The following is a 27,074-nucleotide window of genomic DNA, read 5'->3' as shown; positions in this document are numbered from 1 at the left end:
ATTGGTGTCTCTTATTATGTGGAGGCGTGATCTTAGCAAGACCACTCAGAAAGGTTTCTTCCTCGTGCGGAAGATTCACGCTACGCGGCTAACACACAAGGATGAGCGACACATACGGCACACGTGGCTAAAACTCAACGTGATGCTCACGTCATCTTTTTTATCCATATACCAAGTTTTTAAACATTATCAATTGGATTAAATCGGTAGCAGGGGTTCTAGAGGAAACAGAAAGAGGCGTGAGTTGCAAAGTGAAAGGGTAAAAAGAAAAAAACAGCGGTGAAAATCAGGAGAGAAAGTTGAACAGAGCGATTAAAAAAACTTGAGTGGAAAACGCACTCTCTATGTTTTTGTTCTAAATATAGGAATCGGTGAGAATAAATGTTGCTTTCAGGCCTTGATATGGATATTTGTAAGATGACGGATCGGGATGATGGAGCTCATGTAGAGATTGTGAGTGAAGGGGCTGCTGGTCGAGAAAAGAATGAGAACATGGACGATGATGAAGGGCGCGAGATGGATGTGGAAAGACCCGGTGCTCCTAGAGCAGAAAGACCACTCGCGTTCAGTATCGATCGGATACTTGGTCTCCCTGGTTATACATTCCAAAACAATAACCCACTTCATCGTAACTATTCATCTCTTCGTATCGGTACCACCTCCGATAATGTAGCCCGACGGCCGCCCGAGACCGTCCCGAGTGCTAACAGCGGTAGAGGCGGGAGCAGGGGCTCGGGATCGTTGACCCATTCGACGACGTCTGCTATACCTTCGTCTATGGTTCTAGAATCTGAGGGAATGAATAGCGTTAGTGTTTCTCATTCTTCCGGGACCCTAATACGAGTCCCTGCTCATCGTCCAATCCCACTGACCCCAAGGACATATTTTCCATGGATGGAGACAAGACGATTCCCTCGAGACAGGTTATCAGGTAAGCAAGCTATTTATTGAATATCAATTATATGAGTTCATTCAAGATGGCGGATTTCATGTCGTAATGGCATTTATCAGAAAAAATAACAATGCAATAGTTAGTAGTAGGCCTAAGTAGTTAGATTGTATTTATTCGAACAAACAACACATGAAAGCCCAAAGGCTGAAATTCATGAAGTTTTCATTGATAATGATTCAACATCAATTACACAATGACATTTACATTTGGAGAGTCGAACAATAATAGACTCAATTCAGTGATGTACATATTAAGTCTCGTTACAACTTACAATTAAAGGTTGGAAAGAGTAGCCTCAAGAAAGAGAGAAGGGAAGAAAGAAAGGAAGAAAGAAAGAAAGGAAGGAAGGAGGTAGAGAGGATAAGAGAAAGAGATATGTTTTTTTTAATGATGAACCATGGGATGGAGAGATGGAAATGAGTTGGAATAGGTTGATGAAACAAGAAGAAATAGGCGAATTGTGACTAAATAAGACCACCTATAAGACTAAAGAAAAGAAAGCATATACAGTAACCATAGTAGATCAGAGAAAAGTTACACAAATGTTCATTTGTAAATAATACAAACATGGGATTGTAAACTACTGAATTATTTTCTTCTGCTACCTGCCCTTTTCTAGCCCTTCATATTTTCTTTAAATTGTTTACCGTATTGCATTTATGTATACAGGCGTATCCCACCACATGCCTTTTCTCTTAGTGTATTCTATAAACATAGCATGTATATAGGGGGCCCCATGTATATTCTTATGAGTGATTGTGCCAGATATCTCATTAAAAAATGAAAGAAATTTATTTTTTTCTTGGGAAAATCTCAGGTGGTCATTTTCTGACTGAACACACAAAAAAATGGTGCCAAATGTCTGCGCACCCATTCATTTTACACATGATTTTTGCACATTTTTATTTTCTTTACGATAAATTGATTTGGTATGAATTTATGTTTCCAAAAGCGTAGAAATTTGTGAAATTGAGGAAAACAAATGTTTAATTGAATTTGATTGGAAGTGAATAAATTGAGCATGAGAAGTCTTCAATGAGTTTGATCAACTTAATCAGTAAACTTATCCAAAGACGTGGAAAAGCATTGACTACAGTAGCATACAAAAAAAACGACAATCGTAATGTTGAATTACATTTTGGCATATCGGTATAGGTAAATTAAAACCAAAGTACATTATTACCTTATCGATTTGATAGGCAAGGGTTGTTTTCTTTTTATTTATACCTGTCTTTCACTTGTGTATTTTTACTTCCTGAACTTTCTTATATGAGTGATTTTACAATACTGGGAAGGGAAAGTATGACATCAAACTGAAAATATAAATTCCTTTATGAAATGCTCTGAACACACTGAGTAATCAATAAACATTCATACAATATCCATATTATCAGAGGAGACAATTCAAACAGTCCCCAATGATATGAACATAATTTTTAAAAAAATCTTACGTATGAGTTTCTATTGGCAATTTTATGAAATATGATTGATATCCACCATAATGTTAAGCTAGAGAATTAGCGTATTTTCTTTATGCAAATTTCAACATCTCCAAGTTCTCAGTTTTTGGTTACATATAATTATATCCTGTCAGTTAAACATGGCTGTGTTCATTTCTTTGCAGATTTCTCCTACCTCTGAAAATGCATGAAACATTTGCTAAACAATTCCCAAACGTGGACACCAGAATGAAAATGGCTGCCACATTTTGTAAAAATATATTTTTGGATTGATTTTATTCATCTGTTTTATAGACATTTGTGCTATAGATTTCTGTTTATGAGCATTGATTGCAAGTTATAAACTTAATGACAGAACTATGACCCCTGAGAAATGCCTGCAGAACGCGTGTTACGATGGACACCAAATATTTCCCCTAATTTCAAGTACCCAAAATTCATTACTTTTAGTAGATTTTGAAAGCAATGTTCCATTGTTTATTCATTATTCAGTGAGTTCTTAGAATTGAAGAAATGTTTACTCTTGGGTATCTCATTGGGTGATTTCAAGTACGGTGTTGACCTTTTGGTGTTGGTGTTAGTAAATTCTCACACGATTATAACACCAAACATAAAATGAAGATGCTCCTGAAAAGTAATTCACTAGTTGTTTAGGTGTTAATAATGTGAACTGGATCAGTTTTGCGAACTCTAAAATAAGTTTTAGAGCCAGGGAAAGCAATCCAAATTTCAACACTAACACCAACACCGAGGCCAACACCGGACTTGAAATCACCCATTGCTATACCATTCTATCTGTGCTGCGGAACATTTGTTACCAAAAAACAAGGTGGACACCAAAAGTAACGCGTGTTCCACTTATGGAAAATCAGTCATTTTGAAACCTTTAGTTACAACGTATGTGCATTATTATTTTTATTTTTTTTTGCAATTCCCTGCATACCTGACATGGTAGCAACATCATTACGACAAATGAGAACAAAATATATATGAAATAAGTTGCATCACATGTATACCATGTTTGAGCATGTCAAATTTTGGTGTCCTCAAATTGACTATTTTTCCAATAAAAAGCCTTGTACAATGAAAAATTACTTTGTCTTTGGTCCTAATTTTATCTGTACGATCTCTCAAAAATATTAACTTATTTGACCTTGAAATGTTTAAAATATGACATGTTCAAAACTGTGTGGTAAAATATCTCCACTATCATAGAAATACTCAATAAGAACTCCCTCTCAATATTGTTTTCTCTAGGCCGAGAACTGTGGGCATCACTATCGTTCTTTCTTTTCTTCATAAAAAAGTTCAATTTTTAAAATCGAAAAATCCACAGAAGCTCACTTTCTCTCCAAAAGTAGAAGAGAGAAGGCCTAGAAGTAGTAGTTTCAGAAAAAAAAGTATAGGCCTAGTAGTAGATGTAGAAGTATAAATAGCAATAGAAGTAGTGGTAGAAGAAGTAGTAGTAGTAGTCGTAATAGTAATAGTAATAGTAGTAGTAGTAGTAGTAATAGTAGTAGAAGTAGTAGTAGTAGTAGTAGTAGTAATAGTAATAGTAGTAGTAGTAGTTGTAGTAGTAGTAGTAGTAGTAATAATAGTGATAGTTGTAGTAGCAGTAGTAGTAGTAATAATAGTAATAATAGTAGTAGTAGTAGTAGTAGTAGTAGTAATAGTAGTAGTTGTAGTAGTAGTAGTAGTAGTAGTAATAGTAGTAGTAGTAGTAGTAGTAGTAGTAGTAGTATAGTAGTAGTAGTAATAGTAGTAGTAGTAGTAGTAGTAGTAGTAATAGTAATAGTAGTAGTTGTAGTAGTAGTAGTAGTAGTAATAATAGTGATAGTTGTAGTAGCAGTAGTAGTAGTAGTAGTAGTAGTATAGTAGTAGTAGTAATAGTAGTAGTAGTAGTAGTAGTAGTAGTAGTAGTAATAGTAATAGTAGTAGTTGTAGTAGTAGTAGTAGTAGTAGTAATAATAGTGATAGTTGTAGTAGCAGTAGTAGTAGTAATAATAGTAATAGTAGTAGTAGTAGTAGTAATAGTAGTAGTTGTAGTAGTAGTAGTAATAATAGTAATAGTAGTAGTAGTAGTAGTATAGTAGTAGTAGTAGTAGTAGTAATAGTAGTAATAGTAGTAGTAGTAGTAGTAGTAGTAGTAGTAGTAGTGGTAGTAGTTGTTGCTGTTGTTGTTGATGATGCATTTGTACGAACTTGCAATGTTTGTGGCTGTGGTGATGATTGAGAAATACCACTCGCAGAAGTAATAGTTGTAGAAATAGAAATCAGAGGTATAGTTTGGTAATCATTTGTGAGAAATGAAATGAAATAATTACTTGTATCTGTAATTCTTTAACATAAATCATTTATCTTGATAGAAGTTTGCCATCTGAAATGAAATTGGAGGCATTTTTGTGCCTCCTATTTAGTTCCGTCGAAAATTGCGGAAAAAAAAATAAAACGAAAACCAGATAAAATGTCAAATGTTTTTACAAGTCGGCCAAAATAAATGAGTGAAATCGATGCTTTTCATCTAAAAAGATATAAAGAAAATTACATGTTGAACAATGGCCGGTACTATGTAATATCTTCTGAATATGGCAAGATAAAGTCATTATTTTGAACGCTCGCTTCACAAAGTGCATATAGGTTTATATTCCACAAATTTTCTCATTTCGCACTCTACAAAAGCATCCAAGAACATTTAATTCGAGCAGAAACAGAAGAGCGTATTACTTCCTGTGTCATAGGTTGAAACGCTGTGGGAATTATGGGAATCATATGGGAAAGTTTAGATGAAACCCAGAGCATTTAGGAAGTCTCTAGGAATTTCCAAACCCTTATAATCTTCATCTTTTTGTCTCTATTTTAGTCTTCTACCTCAAAACCATTTGTCAATGTTGTATAAGCAATGAATTCATCATGAATTGTTGATTTACTCATGTCTATTTCGATGTTTAATAGCGTACAATTAATGTTATTTCTTTTCATTTGTAATGAACTTTGATATTTTCCTTATCCATCATCTCGTGTAAGCAAGCTATGAAAATGAGTACGCATGTTCACTGTTAAAACATATATCTTTTTACAGGAAAACAAATACCGAAACATTCTGAAAGTTTTCTGCATTCGATCAGAACATCAGTAAAAAAAAAAACAGTTAAACATTATTGTCTATAAGTCCACAGAGTGCTATGTGTTGATAGATTTGTTTTATATCAATGCGAATCTTCAAGCCACAAACCACTGGGATACTTGGGTTTTCAATAACTTTTCTTTCATTTATTTTAGTTTAAAATGAAATCCCAGCACTTCTTCTTAATCTGCTGCAGGCAGAGGATGTAGACATTTTTTAAGTGTGCAATAATATTTAGGTTATATTTTTATGTTTGTGATTTGTTTATTGAACAAATGTTGTCAAAGAAACGCGCCAAACATTTATCTTATGAGTTTATTTATTGCTAGTTATGTTGAAATCCCATTCTGTTGATTATGTTTAGAGGCATACATTAACCTTAATTGAGCTGACTATTATAGTTTGACACAGTTATTGACAGACACGTTTTTTCACATTTTGATTTCATGTCTTTTAAATAAATGATATATTCGTTTATCTAAATCGGACATCTTGTGTTCATGACCATTTACTTCTTTCCAAACATTTAAAAGCATGTATTTTCTTCTAGAATTATAATAGTTAAGTGAAACATTCAATCGGAATGAAGAATTAGTATCGCAAATCCATGTGTTAGTTGAAATGAGAAGAAAATAATCTAGTTTGTTATTTAACCGACAGAAAAAATGGGTACCCCTGGATTTCACCTTTATTACTTACTAAAATGTATCCAGACTCAGAAATGTTATAGATAAATGTAGAAACCTTTGATAAACTTGTCTAGTATTATCAAACCAATATTTTGATAGGGAGAAAACACATCAATAGAATCACTCTTACTAGATGTAATAATGTATTCTTCCTTCTTCCTCTTCGCCATCTCATCCATTCCACCCATCCTCACCGGATTCCCATGGCAGTGGTACCGCGTCGGATCGGGCACCCTTACCAGAATCGAACGCCGTCCAAACGCAAAAAGCCGCGGACTTCATTCACTCGGCTCCAGATCTGCGAGCTGGAGAAAAGATTTCACCGGCAGAAGTACCTCGCCTCCGCCGAACGAGCCAGCCTTGCTCTATCCCTCAAAATGACAGATGCTCAGGTGAAAACATGGTTTCAAAACAGGCGCACTAAATGGAGGTAAGACAGAAAGAATTTCATTGTCAATTGTTTTTTTAAATGATTATTATTATCATTTAAAAGGATGGTGGAGAATGCGAAAGGTAGAGAAATATTTTGTGGTTGGGTTTGTTAGATGACAAACCAGCCATCACAGGTTTCTAGGAAACACTCAAATTTGATTTTACATCACAAGCCAATTGAGGACAATTTTCCAAGGTATGATACATTGGATTCATCACACACTTAAAATAACGCTGATTGTCGTTAGCTAATACTGTTTTTCGATGAAGATATAAGTAGAGATAAATTTCATTTTCACAACGAATCAACAACCGTGACAATTTTAGAATGACATTTCTTTATTATCCTCACTAAGTATCACATCACATAAATCAATTCTCATAAAACAGACGATCAAAATTACTGAAAGACAAATATTCATATACCGGATATCTTCTTTGCCATACATTTTATCAATATGTTGCAACCTACATATTATTTTTCCTTATGTTAGAAAAGATTATCATCCTTAAACAAAAACCTATATTAAATTTCTTTATCAAGTGGTTAGACCAAACCCAGATACCGATTATGTGGTGAATACAAGCGATGACACAAGGCACGAGACTTGCATTATTTACATCGTGCAATAACTAAAAAAAACATCGATCAAACTGCCATTTTATTGTTCTCTTCCTAAACGGACAGATTGTATTCAAATATGTCAGCGGTACGACATTTACTTTTATTAGCGTGGTAAAGTATGACAATACTGATTAATAGCCTTCAAATATCCATCATTATTATAAAATAAGGGAGTATCTAGACAAACGTTACTGTCGATGATATAGAAATGAATTACCTGATTCACCTCATTTGAAAATGGTAATTGCGTTAATTGTAGGAAGTATAAGATAAAACGCTTTAAAAAAAACAGTGAATAGTCAAGAGGATAATATTTTGTTGCCGATGCTTCTACAATTAGTGTTGTACTGAAATCAGGTCTTCTAACCTCTACCAAAAAAGAAAAATAGGAAAAAGCAATCCTTTAACTCTAAACATGCTGAATATCTCAAATATATTTAAAGGTAAAGTAAAAGAGATATCGATGAAGGTGTAATTATCAATTTCCATCTCCCTTAATTTCTGTTTCTGCTCATTAATACGAGGCAAAACCTAGGGGACAATGAACATTGTTGTAATTTAATCCTTGTTATATTTTAGACGCATACATAATTCAGATCTTATAGCCCTATATAACAGGAGAGGGGTCTTGATGGGAGGTAACCTTGTTTTCAGAAAATGTAAAAACCGAGAAGATTCGTTTTATGACTTAATCCAAGCAAGGGCAATGTACTCAGTGTATTCTAATTTCATAAATTTTTAATTAATGGATGAATTTCATTTTACTTCATTATAGCGTTATTTATGTTTTATGCCTGGGCAAAAGATCTTTATTAAAAATAATTATACAGCGCGTCCCAAAAAATGTTCCTCCGGCATACGGCTCAATAAAATTCCAAAATATGTTATTCTTCTCAATTAAATGCACAAAGCTAGAAAGCTCGTTTCATTTTCTTATTTATGAAAAATTAATAGGTCTCGCTTCGACGGTTTTGAATACACATTCGATTATGTAATAGTGGTGCATTTCAGCCCATGCATTCCAAGTTTACAGCACTGCTGAATCTAGTATGATAAACCACATTTTAACATCAAGGATCTGAATCGGAAAATTTCCCTGATCTGATCAAAGCTCATTAAATCACGGAAGAAGTGTCCAGCATGAAGTTTGTTGATGATTGCTGAAGCGAGACCAATGAAATGTTACAACATAAAATGGGTTTTCTATTTATTCATTTTTAATAGAGAATACACCTAATTTCAGAAATGATTCAGCCGTATGTCATCATGGTCACAGAGACATTTTGTTGGACCGCCCTGTAGACTGCCCATAAAGTATCACTGTAGTTCACCTCAGGTCGTGTTTAACTTTCTCATGTTTTTTATGTACTACCATAGAACTGTGATATTTTCACTATGTATTGTTACTTTTATTGCATTCTGTTGAATGAAAATGAATAAAATCTAAAAATATTCACTGTGAATATATTTTTTTTAATGTTCATTCTTTTAAATAACTTGTCATTTTGAAGGGCAACAGACTTTGCATTTGACAAAACAAGAGAAACATATTGAAAGTTGAATACCCTTTTTCACATTTTTATTCCTGTAAGATTTATTATTTATTACATGGCATACGTTTATAAAACCCTACACTCTAATAAATATTGGGTAAAATTTCTCCATGGGGTAATTATGTGTCCAACCAACATTGGGCATTTCTTTTGTGCATTTTTATTTATCTATTCAGTGTGATGAAAATTTTGCCAATTCTGAAGTAATTGCTGCTTATTATTTTTAACCTTATCGGACAATATGCTTCCCACATTGGGTAAAGTACTGCCCAAAATTGGTTGGACACATAATTACCCTCGTGCTGGTTAAAAATTTACCCAGTATTTTTCACAGTGTATATAATCATGATAATGCAATTCTAGAGAATCTCAATGACTTTACCAGTGCAATGAAAGATATAATATTTCATATGCGCTCATATGAAAAACAATCTTTATGAATCATGAACAAAAAAGAAATCTATATCAATGTAGTATTTCAAGTGCACAGCATATTAGGGATGTAAGCGAGGAAACGGCAAACAATTATAAAATCTGCAAATTTCTAAAACACCCAATATAAATAAGAAATATGTACAAGCACAATATTGTGATGAGGCAACCCCTTCAAAAAAAAAATGATGCAATAACATAAAATTTTGTGCAATAAACCATCACTTTTTGATGATATTTGTGGTCATTTATTTCTAGAGCTATATCGGTCATTGCGAGTGCAGTTTTTCTTAAACACTTAATACGTTTTGCTAAAAATATATATTTTTCATTATTGAAGTTTGAAATCATTTTATTAGTATATGCGAACAAGATGGGATCTATACAGTATCGAATGCCAAGGAATTTTCTTCTCTTATTGGTGCAAAAAAATTCTTAAGCGATAAGACAAAAAAAATCAGAACAAAAAGCATGTACAATCTTTTGACTAAATTTATAAGATGACTTAAGGTCTCTTGTCCATTTTATTACGAAAGATAACTAAGTATGAGCCGTAAATCTGATCAGCTGTTTAAATCGATTTTTTTTTTATATGAAGAATCAATCATTGGATATTGATTATCAATGTCAATAAATATATTTTGTAAATTTATTTTACAATAAATGCAGTTCACATAAAAAAAACATTTTCTAAAGCTTTATGCATACAAGCTTTGAACTCTCACTGGATGTACGTTACTGATATGCAAAATCAATTTTTCTAACTAGATTTTTAAAATTTATTTGTCCACAAAAAACCTTTCATGCACTTTTTTTTCAAAGGCTTCCATCATTTTTTTCTCGAAAATTATGTGTATTCAATTTCTCCCATTCGAGGAGGAGAATGTATAATATTCACTCTCTCATTTTATTACTGATTGAGTTTGCTCTTGTATGTAAACTGCATTGTTTATGATGATCCTATTACGAGAGCAGAAGATTACGATCCATTCATATACACGCTCTTTGAAATGATTATGTTCAAGTAATAATAATGATATATTTTGTACAGCGCTTACATCGGGAAGGAAAATGTTGATTTTTGTTTTCACAAAATCCAAGAACAGATTACACGTAATATATTATTCAGATTTAGTTTATAAAATGCAAAAGTCCCCCATGACAAGTTTGATTGATTCGCTCTCTCGCTTTTGAGTGTCCTTAAAAAGGCATCTTGCCCCCCCCCCTCCCGCCGAGAAAAAGAAAATGTGCGTACGGCCATGTCCAAGAAGACCATTCCAATATGAGCTGCGGAAGATGTTTATTTTGCAGTATTGACCAGAATAATATTAATTTTCACGATATCATGATTAATAATTTTCATTTTTTTTTTATTGAATTGATGATTGGCAAATCAAGCAAGAAAAGTGAAACGTGGCGACTTGACCTTTGACCTTTTAACCTAAAAATCTATAGGCTTCCTGAGATCCATGCTAGTATCATACAAACCAAATTGAGCTTAGGTTATAAGTTAAACTGAATTTATCGCGTTTACACAGACTTCGAAAAGATGAAATGAAAGCATGTCACTGTGAACATGACCTTTAACCTTTCGACCTCAAAATCAATAGGCTCCCTGCGATATATGCTAGCATCACACACACCAAATATTGTGAGCCTAGGATAAATTTAACTGAATTATCGCGTTTACAAGGACTGCAGAAGGGTAAGATGAAAACATGTCACTGTGACCTTGACCTTTGATCTTTTGCCCTTAAAATCAAGAGGCTTCCTGGGATTTATGCTTGTATCATACACACAAAATTTTATAAGCCTAGGTTGAATCAAACTGAATTTCACACGTTGATGCTCAATCAGTTAACGACTAGTTTACACATTTCACGAATAGTTTGTGCATGACACGAGCATCACGACGAGTTAACGAGCAGTTCAGGACTACTGCGCTACAGTGGCGCTCGTTTCGGTCAAGGGGTATAGGGCTTCCTGGACACTGCTCGCAATTCCAGAAACGAAAAAATAAAGGACAACGAATAAAACCAACATCCCCCAAAAAAATTGAAATCAATTTGTTCTTTCTTTCATTTAATTTTTCTTTTCCGTTTCTCTTCCTTTTCATTTCTCTTTTCGTTTGCTTCATTTCTTCGTTTTCCCCATTTTGTTTTGTGTGTAGGGGATTTAATTTCTTTTATTAGGGGCCTATTCGTTTTCATTTCTCCTCCCCCTTTTCTATTCTGTTTCTTTTTTTGTGTGTCTTTTTTTTCCTTTCTGTTTCTTTTTTAAGTTTCCCTTTCTCTTTATTATTTGTTTGCAGTGATTAACTTCTAAGCCATCTCTTGGAACAGGTCAGTAGACCGTCATACTGTCCAAACTCGTGCATTCTAGTCATTAATTCCCTGACCCACTATTTCCTTTGTGGATTTCTTCGAGGTGGGGTTGACTTATCTTGCTCCTCTGCCTCTTCCACCCATTCCTGCTTCTCTTCTAAAATGGCTGGAGCAGCGGCCGGGTACAGGCATCTTTTCTTCCCTACAATGTTTGTGTCCCTAACATTCAGCATGTTGTCTCTTCCACAGCCAATCAAATGATGTGCCCAAGTCGGTAGGACGCCGTCTGAATTGCGCAAACTCGTGCCAGTTCGTGTCAATGTGAACACTGATGGGCACGCATTTGTGATCTGTTCATGAACTCGTCGTGAACTAGTCGTGAACAGTGCGGGAATATCCGAGTTCATGCTACCAAATGGACCGACTTGCCACGACGAAATCGTCACCAAAAGTCGTGCAAATGTCAGCCTTGCATAACCGGTCGGTTGACACTTGGACGCATTGTGTGCCCGCATTGTCGCCAATTGATGTGTACCATTGCGGGACACTTTATGGCACGACTAGGCTGTATCAGTTTACGCATTGTCCCGACACGTTTACGACAAGTTTGCGCATAGTTCACGCAGTGTTCACGCACTGTCCCGAAGTGCTTTGGCAAATAGTCTCGACACTCTATTCTGTGACGTATCTAGCGCAGATTCCTCGGTTATGGTGTTGACGCCCTTTCCGTTCGGTGATTAGGAAGAATTACACTGATCACGTGGTCTGCACTCATAATTTTACGCATATCATTCGTGAAGTATGCTTAGCCTATGCGCAAAATATGCGCGCCTCTATCGTGAATTATTCATGAACTGCGTGCCACTTCCCCCAGGGGGCGTGCCTTCTTTTTTTTGCGCAAAGAAATTTCTATTTCGATGACACGCAGTGGCACGACTGGATTGAACATAGTTTACGAACAGTTCACGAATTTGTGATGCGTGCCAAAATTTTTGACATGTTCAAAATTTTTGCACGCATATCACGCACTGCCACCACCTATCCGCAAGAGCTGGCACCCATAGTTCGCGCATTGGACCGCAAGAGTGCGTGCCCATGCACAAACTATGCGGGAACGTGCGTGCAAGTTTCAACCGAGCGTTGCTTGTAAGCTTTATTTAGTGCAGTTGTGAATGCAGTTGGAAAATACTCCGTCCATCGGTAGAAAGCAAATGGAGAGTCACAACCTATGTACATTAAAACCAATACACTATTCGTCAAAGAGTAGGGTGTTCATCCGGTGTATTGCACTTGCCAATCCTGGCAAAAATATTCAGGTCAAGTCAACCTTGACGTTAAATTGTCACAATAATCAATATAAGGATTGTGGGCATTAACGGAAAGACAAAACAGGACACGCACTCGCGTCATCCAGAGCTGTCTGGGAATGATAACTAAAGCCAGGCTGACACTTGCACGACTTTTGGCCACGATTTTGTCGTGGCAAGTCGTGCCATTTTAGGGCACAAACTGGGAGGCTCCCGCACTGTTTTACGACTTGTTCACGCATAGTTCACGACAAGTTCACGACGAGTTCACAAATAGTTCACGAATGCGTGCCCGTCAGTGTCCACATTGACACGAACTGGCGCGACGAGTTCACGCATAGTTTGCGCATAGTTTACGCACTTCTCGCATTGGCACGACGAGTTTGCGTAATTCGGACGGTGTCGTGCTGAACTATTCGTGAACACAACGTGAGCTGTTCGTGACAGTCGTGGCATGGCGCGCACTGCCACGCACTGGCACGCATCCTCCCGCGTCATCCCGACGAGTTCACGACGAATTCACGAACAGTCTGCGCATAGTTCACGACCCGGTCGCTAAATTTTGTCGTGACCAAAATTTTGAACATTTCAAAATTCTCGTCCCGACATGGCACGCAGTCACGACATGTCACGACGTGTTTACGCACACTTCACGTCAGTTCACGACTAGTTTGCGCACTGGCACGACTTGAGTCGTGCCAATGCGTGACACAAAATCGTGCAAGTGTCAGGCTGGCATAAGATGGTTTTCTTCAACATTCAAGCAAGAGGGAAGATCACAGTAAACATAAGAAATATACATGTTGCCTTCCCATAACTTTAGTACAGCAGCTATGCTCATAGGAGTATGGTTGCAGTGGTCGATCCAGGCCCACACCTTTACCCCATTTTTCTGGTTCAATATTCTTTGGCAATTAATCGGCTCTGGTGGTAACCTTCGTACTTTTGGAGGGCAGAATTATTTGGAGCACCAATGTCCTCTGGTCAATCCTAGATTTGCCTCTGTATAGTTATAGAAGTAACCAGTCATTAATTTTATTAAAGTGCACCCATATTTACATGATATTTGATTCTTGAATAAATAACATTCCACCAAAACCGTAAGAAATTTAGGTATAATCTAGTCCTTTTCTGCTAAATGCTCTATTTGAAAATACTAAGCACAAAAATATCTTCAATGTATATAAATATTGTACAACAGCATTATATCCTCACTGGCTTATTACAACTGCCCGATTTTATGCTTTGCCTATTTTAAGTGCAGTCTCCAATGGCATGTATATAATTTCCTTCATTCTTAGTGATAAAACCAACTTTTCTTTTAAAACGAGATGGACTAATTCCGTATGCTTCATTTTTGGATATGTTAGAGGTGAGGTAGCTGAGTGGTCTAAGGTGCCTGAATAGACACACGAAAGTCCGTCCAATAGCAATTTAGTCTCCATACCATTTGGTATAATTGGACTAAAGTGTTAATTGGGCGAAACGAACGAACATAAATTGGGTATTAAACCAACTTTTTACGAGACAAAATGTTCATAGACGAACTGGTGAGTATATGGACGAAGTGATTATTGGACCAAATGGTTTTTAGACGAAATGTTGATGGATGGTATTGCATTATAATTAATGACGGTATACCATGTGATGAGTGGACTAGTTGGCAATAGACGAATTTGGAAGTTACCCCATCCCATGGTACGCCACTTGGTCACGTTACTTTCCCAATGGTGTGTTCTCAAACTACAGTTTGAACCCCAAACCTACCTTTTGATATGAAGGTTATAAAAGAGATGTGGTTGATAAAATCTCGAAACTAAAGGAAGAAAAAACTTGGCTATCGAGGAAGCTGAAAAACGAATGTTGCAATATGAAATCAATGATGAAGCGTGCAGAAGTAACACGTGTATATTCGCTATCACTATAACCAGATTATAATCACCGCAAATCAATTAAAAATAAAATAAAATCTCGTCAATCGAATATTAAAGAAGTGTAATGGAAGATTTGATTGGCGCGCCTGTTCAATCTGTATTTAATATGATAGAGCCGTGTTATTGGTTTTGCCACTTTGATGTTTAAATAAGATATTTAGAACTTAATTTCTGAAAATTTAGTACAATGTGCTCTTAATTATCTCCAACGCCTTCTTTAACTTGGAAAAAAACTATCTGCGTTTAATAATTCACAAACACTTTACAATTCATTTACCCATGCAAACAAGCCGGATATCGATATTATTACTTTATTAAGTTACTGTAACGCTCGCTCTGGTCTTTGAAAGCAGACGTTTGTTACCATTAACAAACATTTAAATGCTACTTCCCCTGATTAATTCATTGCCATTTTTTTTTTCTTTTTTTTGGGGGGGGTGGGCTATTATACGTAATTTTCATTCTTTGGTGTCATGAATAATTTCAGATTATCCGAAAGCTTGGAATTACAAAGAAAAAACAAAAAATGATTCGAAGAAATGCGAGCCGTTTAATCGATTCTTCAGATTTGTTCAATAAAACATACAACTATTTAAAAAGGAGAGCAGTTTTCTCTCAATTAAATGACCACGGTAAACAGTTCGCTCCCTTTTTTAAACTAGCCTTCCATATTATTATGTTTTCAGAAAAATAATCTAGGAGTATTACTACGCAACAGCTATTCATAATAATAATAATAATGATAATAATATGTGAAGTGAAATTGATCCATCCAGTTCTGCGTTAAAGAGCATAAAAAGGGACACGGTATTTTGGTCATTCGGGGGTATCAGGCGTGTTTATGAAAAAAATGCATGTAATGTTCGTGATTAAACACTTTTGATTATCATTCACTGTTCAGCAAGCTCAATTTCAAATTAAATACATATCTTGATTTCGAATTGCCTAAGTACAATCTATTCGGTTTGTTGAAAATTGACAATCGAAACCCATGAAGCGGTATGTGTTTGAAATAATTTTGTACAGGAAAGAACAGTTTTGTAAACGTATCGTGGTTAAGTAAGCAAAGTTCCTAAACAAAGTCAAACAATAATAACATTCATTCAGCATCAAAAATAATAATTCTGAAAAGGAAAATTATGATTGTGTTTAGTGCATAATTTGCCATTGTACAAGGGCCCTTAAGATTGTTTGAAGCTTAGAGAACAATCATTAAATTTTGTTTCAAATACTAAAATGCTAATTACAAAATGTTCTATGATTCAGTTAACATTCACCAAAATTACTGCTGATATTTTAACCTTTCATGAAATAAATATTGAATTATGAAAATATTTCTATGATGATATTAATTATTCATCAAAATTATTGTGGATTTTTATTCACTTCTTTCACTCGAACCAAAATTCCTTGATAATTGATAAGTTCACCGTATCAACAAAAATCGTAACTCGGTATACAGTATCGGTTAATTTGACCAAAGCAACGTTTCACTTATTTATGTACTTACATTATGAGGGAAACTATACACATACATACACTGGAAGAGTTTTCATGGCGTATTTATGGTGTGTGAAGCAAAGAGACCACATACTCGCATACAGAGATGTGTGCCATTAGTTAGAACGCGGTTAGTTTTAAACCGTGAAAATATTACATCCATTCGAAATGTTCACTCGGTTTTAAGATCCGATCTTTTAACTTGATCAGCCCCGGATCAGTCCTGAACGAGCCATTTTTTCAGTGATTCTTTAGATCAAAGTCCAGTTCGGCAGGGTAATCAAGGTCCGTCTCCAAAAACGTCACAATGCCATGATCGACATGGATCGGGTTACCATGTTTTGGAGATCCTCAAAACATTGAAGTTTAGAGAGATTTCTCGATCACTCAGTTTGAAGGACATAGTTCGATCCCGATAACCGAGAATCCGAGATAATCTGACTATCAAGGTTACATACCGGCATTCGTCAAGAAGCGTGATACGTCATAATGTACTTTGCACTCTCTTGTTAAATTGTGAATAATGATGTAAAATCTTGCTCTAAACCAACTGACCTTGTTAACTGATGTGGATAATGGTGTCATTATCAGCATATACATTTTATAGGCCCAAGTGAGTTACCTCTTAATAGTATTACTGGTGTGATAGTAGGAAGATATGTTGTAGTAGTTCTAGCAGTAATCGTCTCCCCCGCTTTAAAATGGTTTAACACAATTTATCTTTAACGGATGCAACCACATGAAAATAATGACGCCAAACAACTTAATAATATCTACGTACAGTGATTGAGCAGGAACCTAACTTCATCTAATTGGTTAAAGATTCTGTAAATCTGCAGTACCTGGAGTATTAGAGGAGTGCGTTGCATGATATATACAGTAAGCGATTGAAACCTGATTGGTCCAAGGTAAAATTGTCAATGAAAATAATTGACTATTGGTTTGATTACATGCTCCCCAGGTTAAAGTACGTACATTATCCAGGAGACAGGCAATCTTTCATCCTGGGTGGTAAAGACAGGTGATATCACCTTCTAACGTCTCATCTGAAGGTTCAAGGGTCATAGATCACATTGACCCCATCAGACTACACTCGTTGGTGTTCGGAAGATCCAAGTCCTCTTTAAAGAAACGTCACATACGTCATTTTCAAATGCGGATGATGATGAGCTGCTCTTGAACGGAGTCATCTTAGGGTAACGGGTACTTTGTCAAATAGACATATAGGTGATAAGAACGAAACACTGGCCACCCAGTCGTAGAATTGACTTCAAAAACTACTTAAAGCCTGTAGTTAGTTTTGATATATCTAAAGATTATTAATCTTCCCGTTGAATTCATTGTCAGATAAAATGAAACGACGCAATCTCAAGTCTAATGTTCATGATCGAATATTACAGCTAATATGATTTTTAAAAGGGTGATTTTTTTATGTCACTTTAGGTTTAAAACCATTTTGTCGAACGTTAAATGGAACACAGACTTCGGTATACATCCTTCGTGTGGGCTTACGTCGTATTATATACGAGTAGTAGTAGAAGTAGGAGTAGTAGTAGTAGTAGTAGTAGTGTTGTTGTAGTAGTAGTAGTAGTAGTGTAGTAGTAGTAGTAGTAGTAGTAGTAGTAGTAGTAGTAGTGTAGTAGTATAGTAGTAGTAGTAGTAGTAGTAGTAGTAGTAGTAGTAGAAGTAGTAGTAGTGGTGGTGGTAGTGGTAGTAGTAGTAGTAGTAGTAGTAGTAGTAGTAGTAGTAGTAGTAGTAGTAGTAGTAGTAGTAGTAGTAGTAGTAGTAGTAGTAGTAGTAGTAGTAGTAGTAGTATAGTAGTAGTAGTAGTAGTAGTAGTAGTAGTAGTAGTAGTAGTAGTAGTAGTAGTAGTAGTAGTAAAGTTCAAATCATTTGCAGCAAAGAGCTGAAATATTTACGAAGAAAATAGCGAATGCAGCGGAATCACTAAATACAATCACATTAGGGCCTGGTCACACCGCCCGAGCGTTGTTGGAGCGGTCGTGGAGCGGAAGGGAAAGAGGGTCGAATTTCGCTCACAAAATTGGGGAAAAAATCGAAAAGAAAAAAAAATCGAAATAAAAAATAGTGAACGATAGCGAGCGGTGATGATTTTTTCTCTCCGCTCCACGACCGCTCCAACAACGATCGGGCGGTGTGACCATGCCTTTAGTCTAATAAAATTTAATATGTCATAAAAGTCGAATTAGGTATAACCAAGTAAATAAATCAGATATTATAAATATAACAGAATGAATTTTCTATAACTAAATTCGTATGAAAAATATATATGAAAACATCTTTATGAGCAATTTCAAGTATCAAGGAATCACACAGTTACATGTTAAATAATTACTTATAAGATAAAGGCCTACTTCTAAAAAGATGTGGTTGATTTGTGTTCATAAATTTAAAGATAATAATTATTAAAGGTCAAGTCCACCTCAGTAAAATGTTGATTTGAATCAATAGAGAAAAATCAGACAAACACAATGCTGAAAATTTCATCAAAATCGGATGTATAATAAGAAAGTTATGACATTTCAAAGTTTCGCTTATTTTTAACAAAATAGTTATGCGAACGAGCCATTTACATCCAAATGAGAGAGTCGATGATGTCACTCACTCACCATTTCTTTTGTTTTTTATTGTTTGAATTATACAATATTTCAATTTTTACGAATTTGACGATTGGGACCTCCTTGCCTGAAGCACAAAATGTTCAAATAATGGAATTCCACGTGTTCAGGGCGGAATGAAACTTCATTTCACATGACAATGACGAGAAAATAACAATATTTCATATAATAAAATACAAAAGAAATAGTGAGTGAGTGATGCCATCAGTTCGTCATTTGCATACCGACCGAGATGTGCATATAACTGTTTTGTAAATTGAAGCGAAACTTTAAAATGCCATAACTTTCTTATTTTACATCCGATTTTGATGAAATTTGCAGTGTTATGCTTGTTGAATTTTTCTCTTTTTATTCAAATCAAGTTTTTTGTTGGGATGGACTTGTCCTTTAAGGATCTTAGAACTATCTTAGTGATTGGAATTTTAGAAAGACAGACCAGTTTACTCACCCAATCAAATATTTTTCTAACCTAAGCCAAACAGGCTCTAAATAAAGTTCGAGTACTTTGCATCTATTTACCCTCACCCTTACCCTTAACCCAGCGCCACCGCCCCCATCTTCCATATTTAAAAAAAAGTAGCACACATCTCTTACGGTTTAGAGAATCACTCTTTGTCTTTCTTTTGCTAAGTCATGTATTATCAACCTTTCCACACTTTCCCTGCTCATTCTTTTTTTCTCCATGTCATCCATCCCCATCGTATCTTTCATTTATAAACAGTCACACACACACACACAATAACCCTTACCCACATACGCATCCGTGCTCGCGCACACGCAACATCTATGTTCTATCGTTGTCCTATTACATCTTTTTCAACCATAAACAATACCAACCAGAATGACATACTTTTTCAGCTTTGCCTTCATTTATGGAGAAATATCGCTAGTAAACCATGCCAAATGTCTTTCTATTCGGAATGACCAATACGCATGTCTGCTGTACTTAAAATATGGTATCTAATTATACAAAAAGACTATTCAAAGACGAGCGAATGATTTCCTGAGTGGGCTTAATGGCTCTTACCAATAATAGATGAGCACTTTTGCAAATGCAGATATCAATCTTTATTCAATTAATACACTTTTATTATAAAAAGAGATCTGCATTGTTACCTTCGATAAATCACATAATGCTTTGTGAAAAATTATAGTACCCAAATAGAGAGACATTGGGTGATTTCAAGTAGGGTGTTGAAATCTGGTGTAGGTGTTGTGACAACACCAACACGAGCCACAACACGGTACTTGAAATCAGGCTGGTGTTGGGATTGACCTCGAAAAATATGACGTATTTCCGGCAGTTCGTGTTGAAGAATGGTGTTAAATGTCGTCTGCTATACCCAGCACTGCGGCTGGTGTTGACGATCTACGTGCAATTTCTCCCATTCACCAACACCAACCCCCAGGGATTGGGAAAATCATGATTTCAAATTCGGTGTTGGTGTTGGCAATCTTAAGCTCGTGATTAGGCGGCGAACGCGATGAAACATCCCCGTAAAATAAGCTTTTACAATTAAGATGAGTTCAAATTATTTTAGCTTTATATACTGTATTTTGATGAAGAATGATGTTCACTCTTTCGAATTCTTAAATTAATTAAAGCATCGGTATTCTGTACGATGAGAATTTAATGCATTTCTCTCCGATTTCATTTTTGTCATCGAGACTTCTCGCGTGAAGTTGAGATGATTTAGCAGCGCAGCGCAGAGGCGTGACGTCATGTGATATCGATAAACGCAACCGGTATCGTTCTTCTGAACTCAGCTCGGTGTTGGAGCTCGGTTCAGCGGACTTTTTACGCTCTCAACACCAACACCAACACCGAACACCGTACTTGAAATCACCCATTGTTCGTTATTATTTTAGAGTGACACTTTACTGGACTGCAAACGGATTATGACCATGATTATCGCCGTTATGCCTAATCGACATTTAAAAGTGGAAGTTATCCATGATTAATAACTAATCCTAAGATATTGCTCTGTAATTAATCCAAACATAATCCTCGTATAGGAATGCATGAATCGACAGCTTTTCAATAATCGAAGAGCACAAAACAAAAGTGTCCAAACAAATTGGGCAGGCAAACTATTAAATCTTAAATTCCTGATGTTAGTTCAACACCTATACCTAATTGTTATTGTAATTTTGTTCAATAATGTTCAAACTCCATTTCGTATATATTTATCATTTCAGGATGGGGTTTTCTTAGAATATCGGAGTTTTACATGGTATTTTATAACAAAAAGAGCGATCGGATGAAAAAAAAGTTTCTCTCTCGCATATATCTATGTTCTACGAGATGAAGGTAGAATCCACAGAGACGAGCGACAAATTTAATATGGACCTGTGAAGTATAACAAATATCACCTATGACATATATATAACAGGGGCCGCGGAACGATTTTCAAAGGGGGGGGGCTGAGCCAAAAGTTGGGGGTTGACCATGCAAAAAATCCCAATCATATGGTCATTTTTACGTTTTTGTACACGATTTGGGAAAAAAAGTGGAGGGCTGAAGAACCCCCCCCCCCCCACTTCCGCGGCCCCTACATAATTCTTGTTTAGTATAGTATCATACTTTAGATCGGGTAGCCAATGGCAAAGACATTGGTAGTTGTAACCAATATTTCCTTTATTCATCATTTCAATTGGCTAGTGGTTGACCAATGGTATTTGTACTCGTTGACCAAAATGATGTTGCTTTTAATAATTCCTCACGAGAATCATGATAGTGAACAAACTATAATGTGATTACTTTTGTGTCCTTCCTTTCTGTTTCAAATTCTACAGGCGACAAACAGCAGAAGAGCGTGAAGCTGAGAGACAGGCTGCAGCTCGTTTTATGTTTTCCCTTCAACATGAAATGATGATGAAGAACATGCAAGACCCACCACCACCAGACCCATTGTGTGCACATAACGCGTCTCTGAATGCCCTTCAGAATTTACAACCTTGGTTGTCGAATGTCCACGGAGGAAAAGTCGCGAGTAGTTCGTCAAGCACCTCTGAGACATCTGCTTCAGCCCAGGGAGCGCCCTCAACCTGCTCAGCATCAGCTAGTGCAGGAGCCCCGATGCTCTCTTCATCAACTAGCTCATCTGGCTCTGTGAATAGCATACCTGCTCGATATTCTCAAGAAAGCTCATCCGATGATGAAAGGCCGTCAAGAGTAACTGATAAATCCCTCCCTCGAGAATCCTTAAAAGCATCCAATAAAAGCCGCTCCTGCGATTTAGACCTCTGTACCTCTCCTCGAGATGTCCCATCTAGCAGTCATGTGGATGAGAGTGCTGAAACTCTCTCCGATAACGGATCAGGGATCGAAGATTGCTGCGATGAAAGTCCGCTGATGTATGGCACGGACTGAACAACGTCCGGACTCAAGAACTTTGTTGTAGGGTTTATCTCCGTGTCAAGAACTGTATTGTTCAAATGACAAACAAAAAACTTCAGAGTCACTTGGTGATCTTTTCCATCTAGCCAATATCTAATTGGAGTAGATTACCCGCCCCATACCGTAAAAAAAGAAATTACGGTTTCTACGAGTTGTCTGATCTATTCCATCTTTGTTCACTGACAAAATGCCAGACTTCTCTGTTAAATTTCGTTTTTCATGATTTATTTTATAGTTGATTTTTTTTATATTTATCTTCTCTCTTTTCTTTCCTACCATCTGACCCTTATTTATTTTTCCCCTAATTCAATTACGTCTCATTTTCTGAATTGTGTTCTTTTAAATGATAGTATGATTGGATAATTCAATATGATTGTGGGAAGTGCAATTTGACGTCTGAAATCTATTATGGTGAATCAATTCCATTGGCTTTTATTCTATAATTGATAAACCGACGCGTCGATTAGATGGCAGAGAACAGTAATATCAAAGGGGCGTTTCAAAAATGTCGCAGAGTGATTTGAAAATGAAAAATAAAACCTAAATTCGCAATAGCGATTGATGAATAACCCCTCACTACCTTAGTCAGATGTAGCTCGCGGGACGCGACGTACTAAGCAATGTGTGCTTTGACACTTAAGCCTGGCTTATTGTCGCACTTTATATGCTTAACTATTTGTGGAACACTCTAGGTTGGTTGTTTAGCTAAACCAATTTAAGACACCTTAGACACCAATTCCGGTGGATTCTTGCACTATGGTAATCATTATCGTGCGATGTGTCAGTTTTCAAGTGATTAGTTGAAACTATTGCATTGCTGCCTGTGTACAACTTTTTTGTTTCCTTTTTTTTACACAAATGCCACACATATCTTAAATATATATCGTTTGGCTAATAAAGAAGATATTATGTAACTCTATCAACTTTAAGTTTATTTTATATCATAGTGGGACAACATTTATGATGAAATAATAGGTAAGCCCATTGGCTATAGTAATTCATTTAAATTTTCCTTTCCCAGACAACTTGGACTTGTACTGTAATTAAAAAAAATCCTCAAGCTAATAATAAAAAACAAACCATAAATGAAAGTAACTGAGTATTTTTTGTTACAATATTTACATTTGAAAGACCTTTTTCAATTTGTATTGTGCGTTTGATGTTGCATGGACTCACCACAGACGGTTACAGAGAGCTTGCGAGTAGATTCCAGATCTAAGTTAAGCCTCAAGTTTTAGGCCTAACTCTATTTGGCAACGGATCAATGTATCTTAATCCATTTAAACAATGACGTCTAAATGACTAGAAATAGATATTCTATCATCTCTTTGACTTTAAAATGACTTATAATCTAGATATAAGTTACATCGATTTCGATCTAACTTAGATCTAGACCTATACTCGCAACCCAACATCAAAATACATGTACATTCATACCAGGGTATTAGCTAGGAAAGATCTCTTCAAATTAATGTCATGAGAATTGATTAAATAACCTAAGGCCAAACAACCACACACTCTTACTGGGTATTTCTTGATCAATTATGATCAAAGAAAAATCAACAATAATTATACGTACCAGTTCATAGGACAAGCGTATGTGTGTGTGTGTGTGTCAATAAAATTTCGGGCGTGCGGGAACTGTTAAGGACATTCCACAATTGAAATAAAGTCCATGTCATTTTCACAAATCTTTGCACAGAGTTACTTTCAGCACCTAAATATTTCATATATGCAAAGAAATTAATATGGGCTCGTGAGCTTGTTTTATTTGCTATTGGGCTTTGAGGTTTACCCAATTGGCACTTCTCGAGATATCATGTGTGCATTGGCACTTAAGCCTGGCTAAAAGTAAACGGCTAATTTCACTTGTTTCATTTAATCTAACATTTTGTTCAGTCCCACGTCTTACAATAGAAACCCTCTTTTCTTCGTAAAGAGCGACGGTTCAATTTGCAATTTGTTATGTAATTATTATAAGGGCAAGTGTATATCTTTGAACTAATTGATGCATATTTATGAAGACTAAATAATTATTTCAATGGAAACCGACTATTATATTCGTGAAGCTTATTTGCTGTCGTTTTTAGCGGTATTATCATTATACATGGTATTGTCACCCTGTATCGTGTTCAATAAGAACCGTTAACCCGGGTTTTACGTTCATTACCTTTGTCTATATGATCAATAGATGATTTGAAAAAAACCTCATGCAGTAATTATTATAAAGTTACTGACCATTCATAATGTTACAAACATTAATAACAGTGCAATTTATAATCAAATACTATGGTAAAATAGATTAGAGCAGCTTTGCAGAAACAAAAGAGTATTATTGCAAACTTTGTCCAGAGTAGCATGAATGCCATTATTTTATGTTATATGCATTTTCCTCGTTTTTAGGAGAGTATTATTTCACACTTTGCTTCATTCAAAACGTATGTGACAGATTTGTGACACTATCAGCTAACTGAATACATGTGAGAAATAAAAAATCTTAGAATCTTTGCGGAATCTTAATTTTATCTTTTTTGTTTTTCATTTTACATGAATACTTTTTTGTCAAAGTACTAAAAGAGATCCTTCGTTATCTCTCGTTGTATTTTAATCATTTTCCTCTTTTTCGTTTCATAATTTTGGATACTTTCACAATCCTTCGATAATTTTAAATGGTATTTTGCGGTTTTTCATTTTCTACACGCAAAATATGCCAGAAACCTGAAATAAGAGATATTTGATACTTTTTATTGTAATTGGTACATTAGTTGTTTTTAATGAATAATTTGAAACAATGTTAAGATTAGACAAACGGTGCCTTGATTAAACTTTACGTCAAAACCCTCCAAAAAAAATTGTGCTAGAATAGGATGTACCTTGTAATGTATCTTGGATGGAATTCTATAAAAGAGGAAGACTGGGATATTATATCGTCTTCTTGGCAAGCGTCATACGTGTATTTTGGAACTATTTATGACGTCGTTAATGAGATGATAAAGAACGCTTACTGTGCTTCTCACTACACGGTTCTTAAAGACAAATAGGCCTATAGCTTACAACTTGCCGAAACTTTTTTTTATGAAATCGAAATATATTTTTAGTGGCGGATCCAGACAGATACCGGTCCAGAGGTCTTAGGTGACCTTGCCGCCCCCCCACACCTCCCCATTTTATTTTTATTATCATTTTTTTTTTTTTGCTTGCTTGCCAATATTTCAGATCAATTATTTTTAGACAGGCTAAAATTTCCTTAACCCCGTACTATTGGTGGGGCTAAATGGCAATTTAGCCCCACCTATAGTACGGGGTTAAGCTTAGCCCACTTTCGTTTTACACAGCGTTTTTGCAAAGTGGGCTAACCCCACCTATAGTACGGGATTATTTGGCCCTGCAAAAAAGCAGGGTTATCCCACCAATTGCGGTGCTAAGAGCAATAGTACGGGGTTAAGATCGCATGTGTAAAACGAAAGTGGGCTAAGCTTAACCCCGTACTATAGGTGGGGCTAAATGGCAATTTGGCCCTACCTATAGTACGGGGTAAAGGAAATTGTAGCGTGTGTAAAAAGTGTACGAGTGAAGCACTTGTACTACGAATGATCGACAAAAACCACTAGTCCGGGGTTAGCGAGTTTCGTGTGTAAAAAGCAAGCATTCCTTATCCGGGGTTAGCAATAACAATTTGGCATGTGTGAAATAGAAAAAAAAATAGTACGGGGTTAAGGAAAGTACGGGGTTAGCGATAGTCCGGGGTTAAGAAAATCCTGTGTAAAAAGGGCATTAGTAGCCTTTTACCACTTTTTATTTTGAGGGGGCAAGGGTTATCAATATCATTCGCTAATTGCTTATACGGTGGTGACCAATAACCTGTTAATTTTTGTTCATGGTTGCCTGCCAATCATTCATTACTGCACCCCCCCCCCCCCGTCAATCCTGTCTCCCCCTCCCCCACACTGGAATTTTTCTCCCACATTGAGTTGTTTGCCTTATTCTGCTTTAGTTTCACCTTGTTTCATCTGTTTTCTAGTTTAAGTATTGTGCAAACGTTGTCCACACTGTGGTGTAATATGACGAAACACAATGGCCTTGGAGTCTTTGACATAAAAAAAGGAGGTTAATATGTGTTCGGTAACCCTGAGACAACGTTTGACGTATTTCTTCTATCGAGGAACGTCAATGGTGTTGATAAGTATGGTGTTCAAGAAGAACAAGATGGAATCTAAATAGGATGCACTGGTATGGATGAATGATGAGGTTATTAAAATGTGTCAGTTAAAAGTATTTCTTACCAGCATTGTAATCATTGTGAATATTTTACTGTGATTACTCTCTATTGTGTTTTCAATTTTACTTTTGTTATTAGGAGTAGTAGTACTTGAAGTGGAATTATTATTATTATCATTATTGTTGTAGTGGTTGTTATAGTAGTAGTAGTAGTAGTAGTAGTAGTAGTAGTAGTATTGTAATAAAAGTAGTATGTTCTCCTCGACACTATATGTGGTACAAGGCTGGCGCCAAGGGGGGGGCAGGGGAATCACCCCATAATTTTCCATGAAGTGAAAAAAGGGTATGGATATTCATACATACACATGGATGTTTTTTCCCAAATTTGAATTGCTTATCGAATTTCCTTTGATGATACAAATACAACGCAACTCATTAAGGTTATTTTTTTAACATAATGCTAAATTTCTAGTTCTCAAAACTAC

General features: G+C 35.9%; 1 protein-coding gene across 1 annotated transcript; it reads left to right on the top strand.

The window, feature by feature from the left end:
* Window positions 1-342: 342 nt before the first annotated feature.
* On the top strand, window positions 343-22,543 carry LOC121425456 (T-cell leukemia homeobox protein 3-like). The gene is made up of 3 exons (XM_041621515.1): window positions 343-931; window positions 6,436-6,655; window positions 21,768-22,543. Exons 1-3 carry the CDS (start codon window positions 382-384, stop codon window positions 22,342-22,344), a joined length of 1,347 nt encoding a protein of 448 aa, XP_041477449.1. The 5' UTR covers window positions 343-381; the 3' UTR covers window positions 22,345-22,543.
* Window positions 22,544-27,074: the final 4,531 nt, after the last annotated feature.

This window comes from Lytechinus variegatus, chromosome 12 (assembly GCF_018143015.1).
Source record: "Lytechinus variegatus isolate NC3 chromosome 12, Lvar_3.0, whole genome shotgun sequence".
NCBI classification, from domain to species: Eukaryota; Metazoa; Echinodermata; class Echinoidea; order Temnopleuroida; family Toxopneustidae; genus Lytechinus; species Lytechinus variegatus.
This window is presented reverse-complemented; position numbering and strand designations above follow the sequence as displayed.

Excerpts from the sequence above, each read along its gene's own strand:
- LOC121425456 (XM_041621515.1), top strand. The coding sequence starts at position 382 with ATGTTGCTTTCAGGCCTTGATATGGATATTTGTAAGATGACGGATCGG. Across the intron at positions 932-6,435 it reads CCCTCGAGACAGGTTATCAG|TGGTACCGCGTCGGATCGGG; the intron begins GTAAGCAAGCTA and ends TTCCCATGGCAG. Across the intron at positions 6,656-21,767 it reads AACAGGCGCACTAAATGGAG|GCGACAAACAGCAGAAGAGC; the intron begins GTAAGACAGAAA and ends CAAATTCTACAG.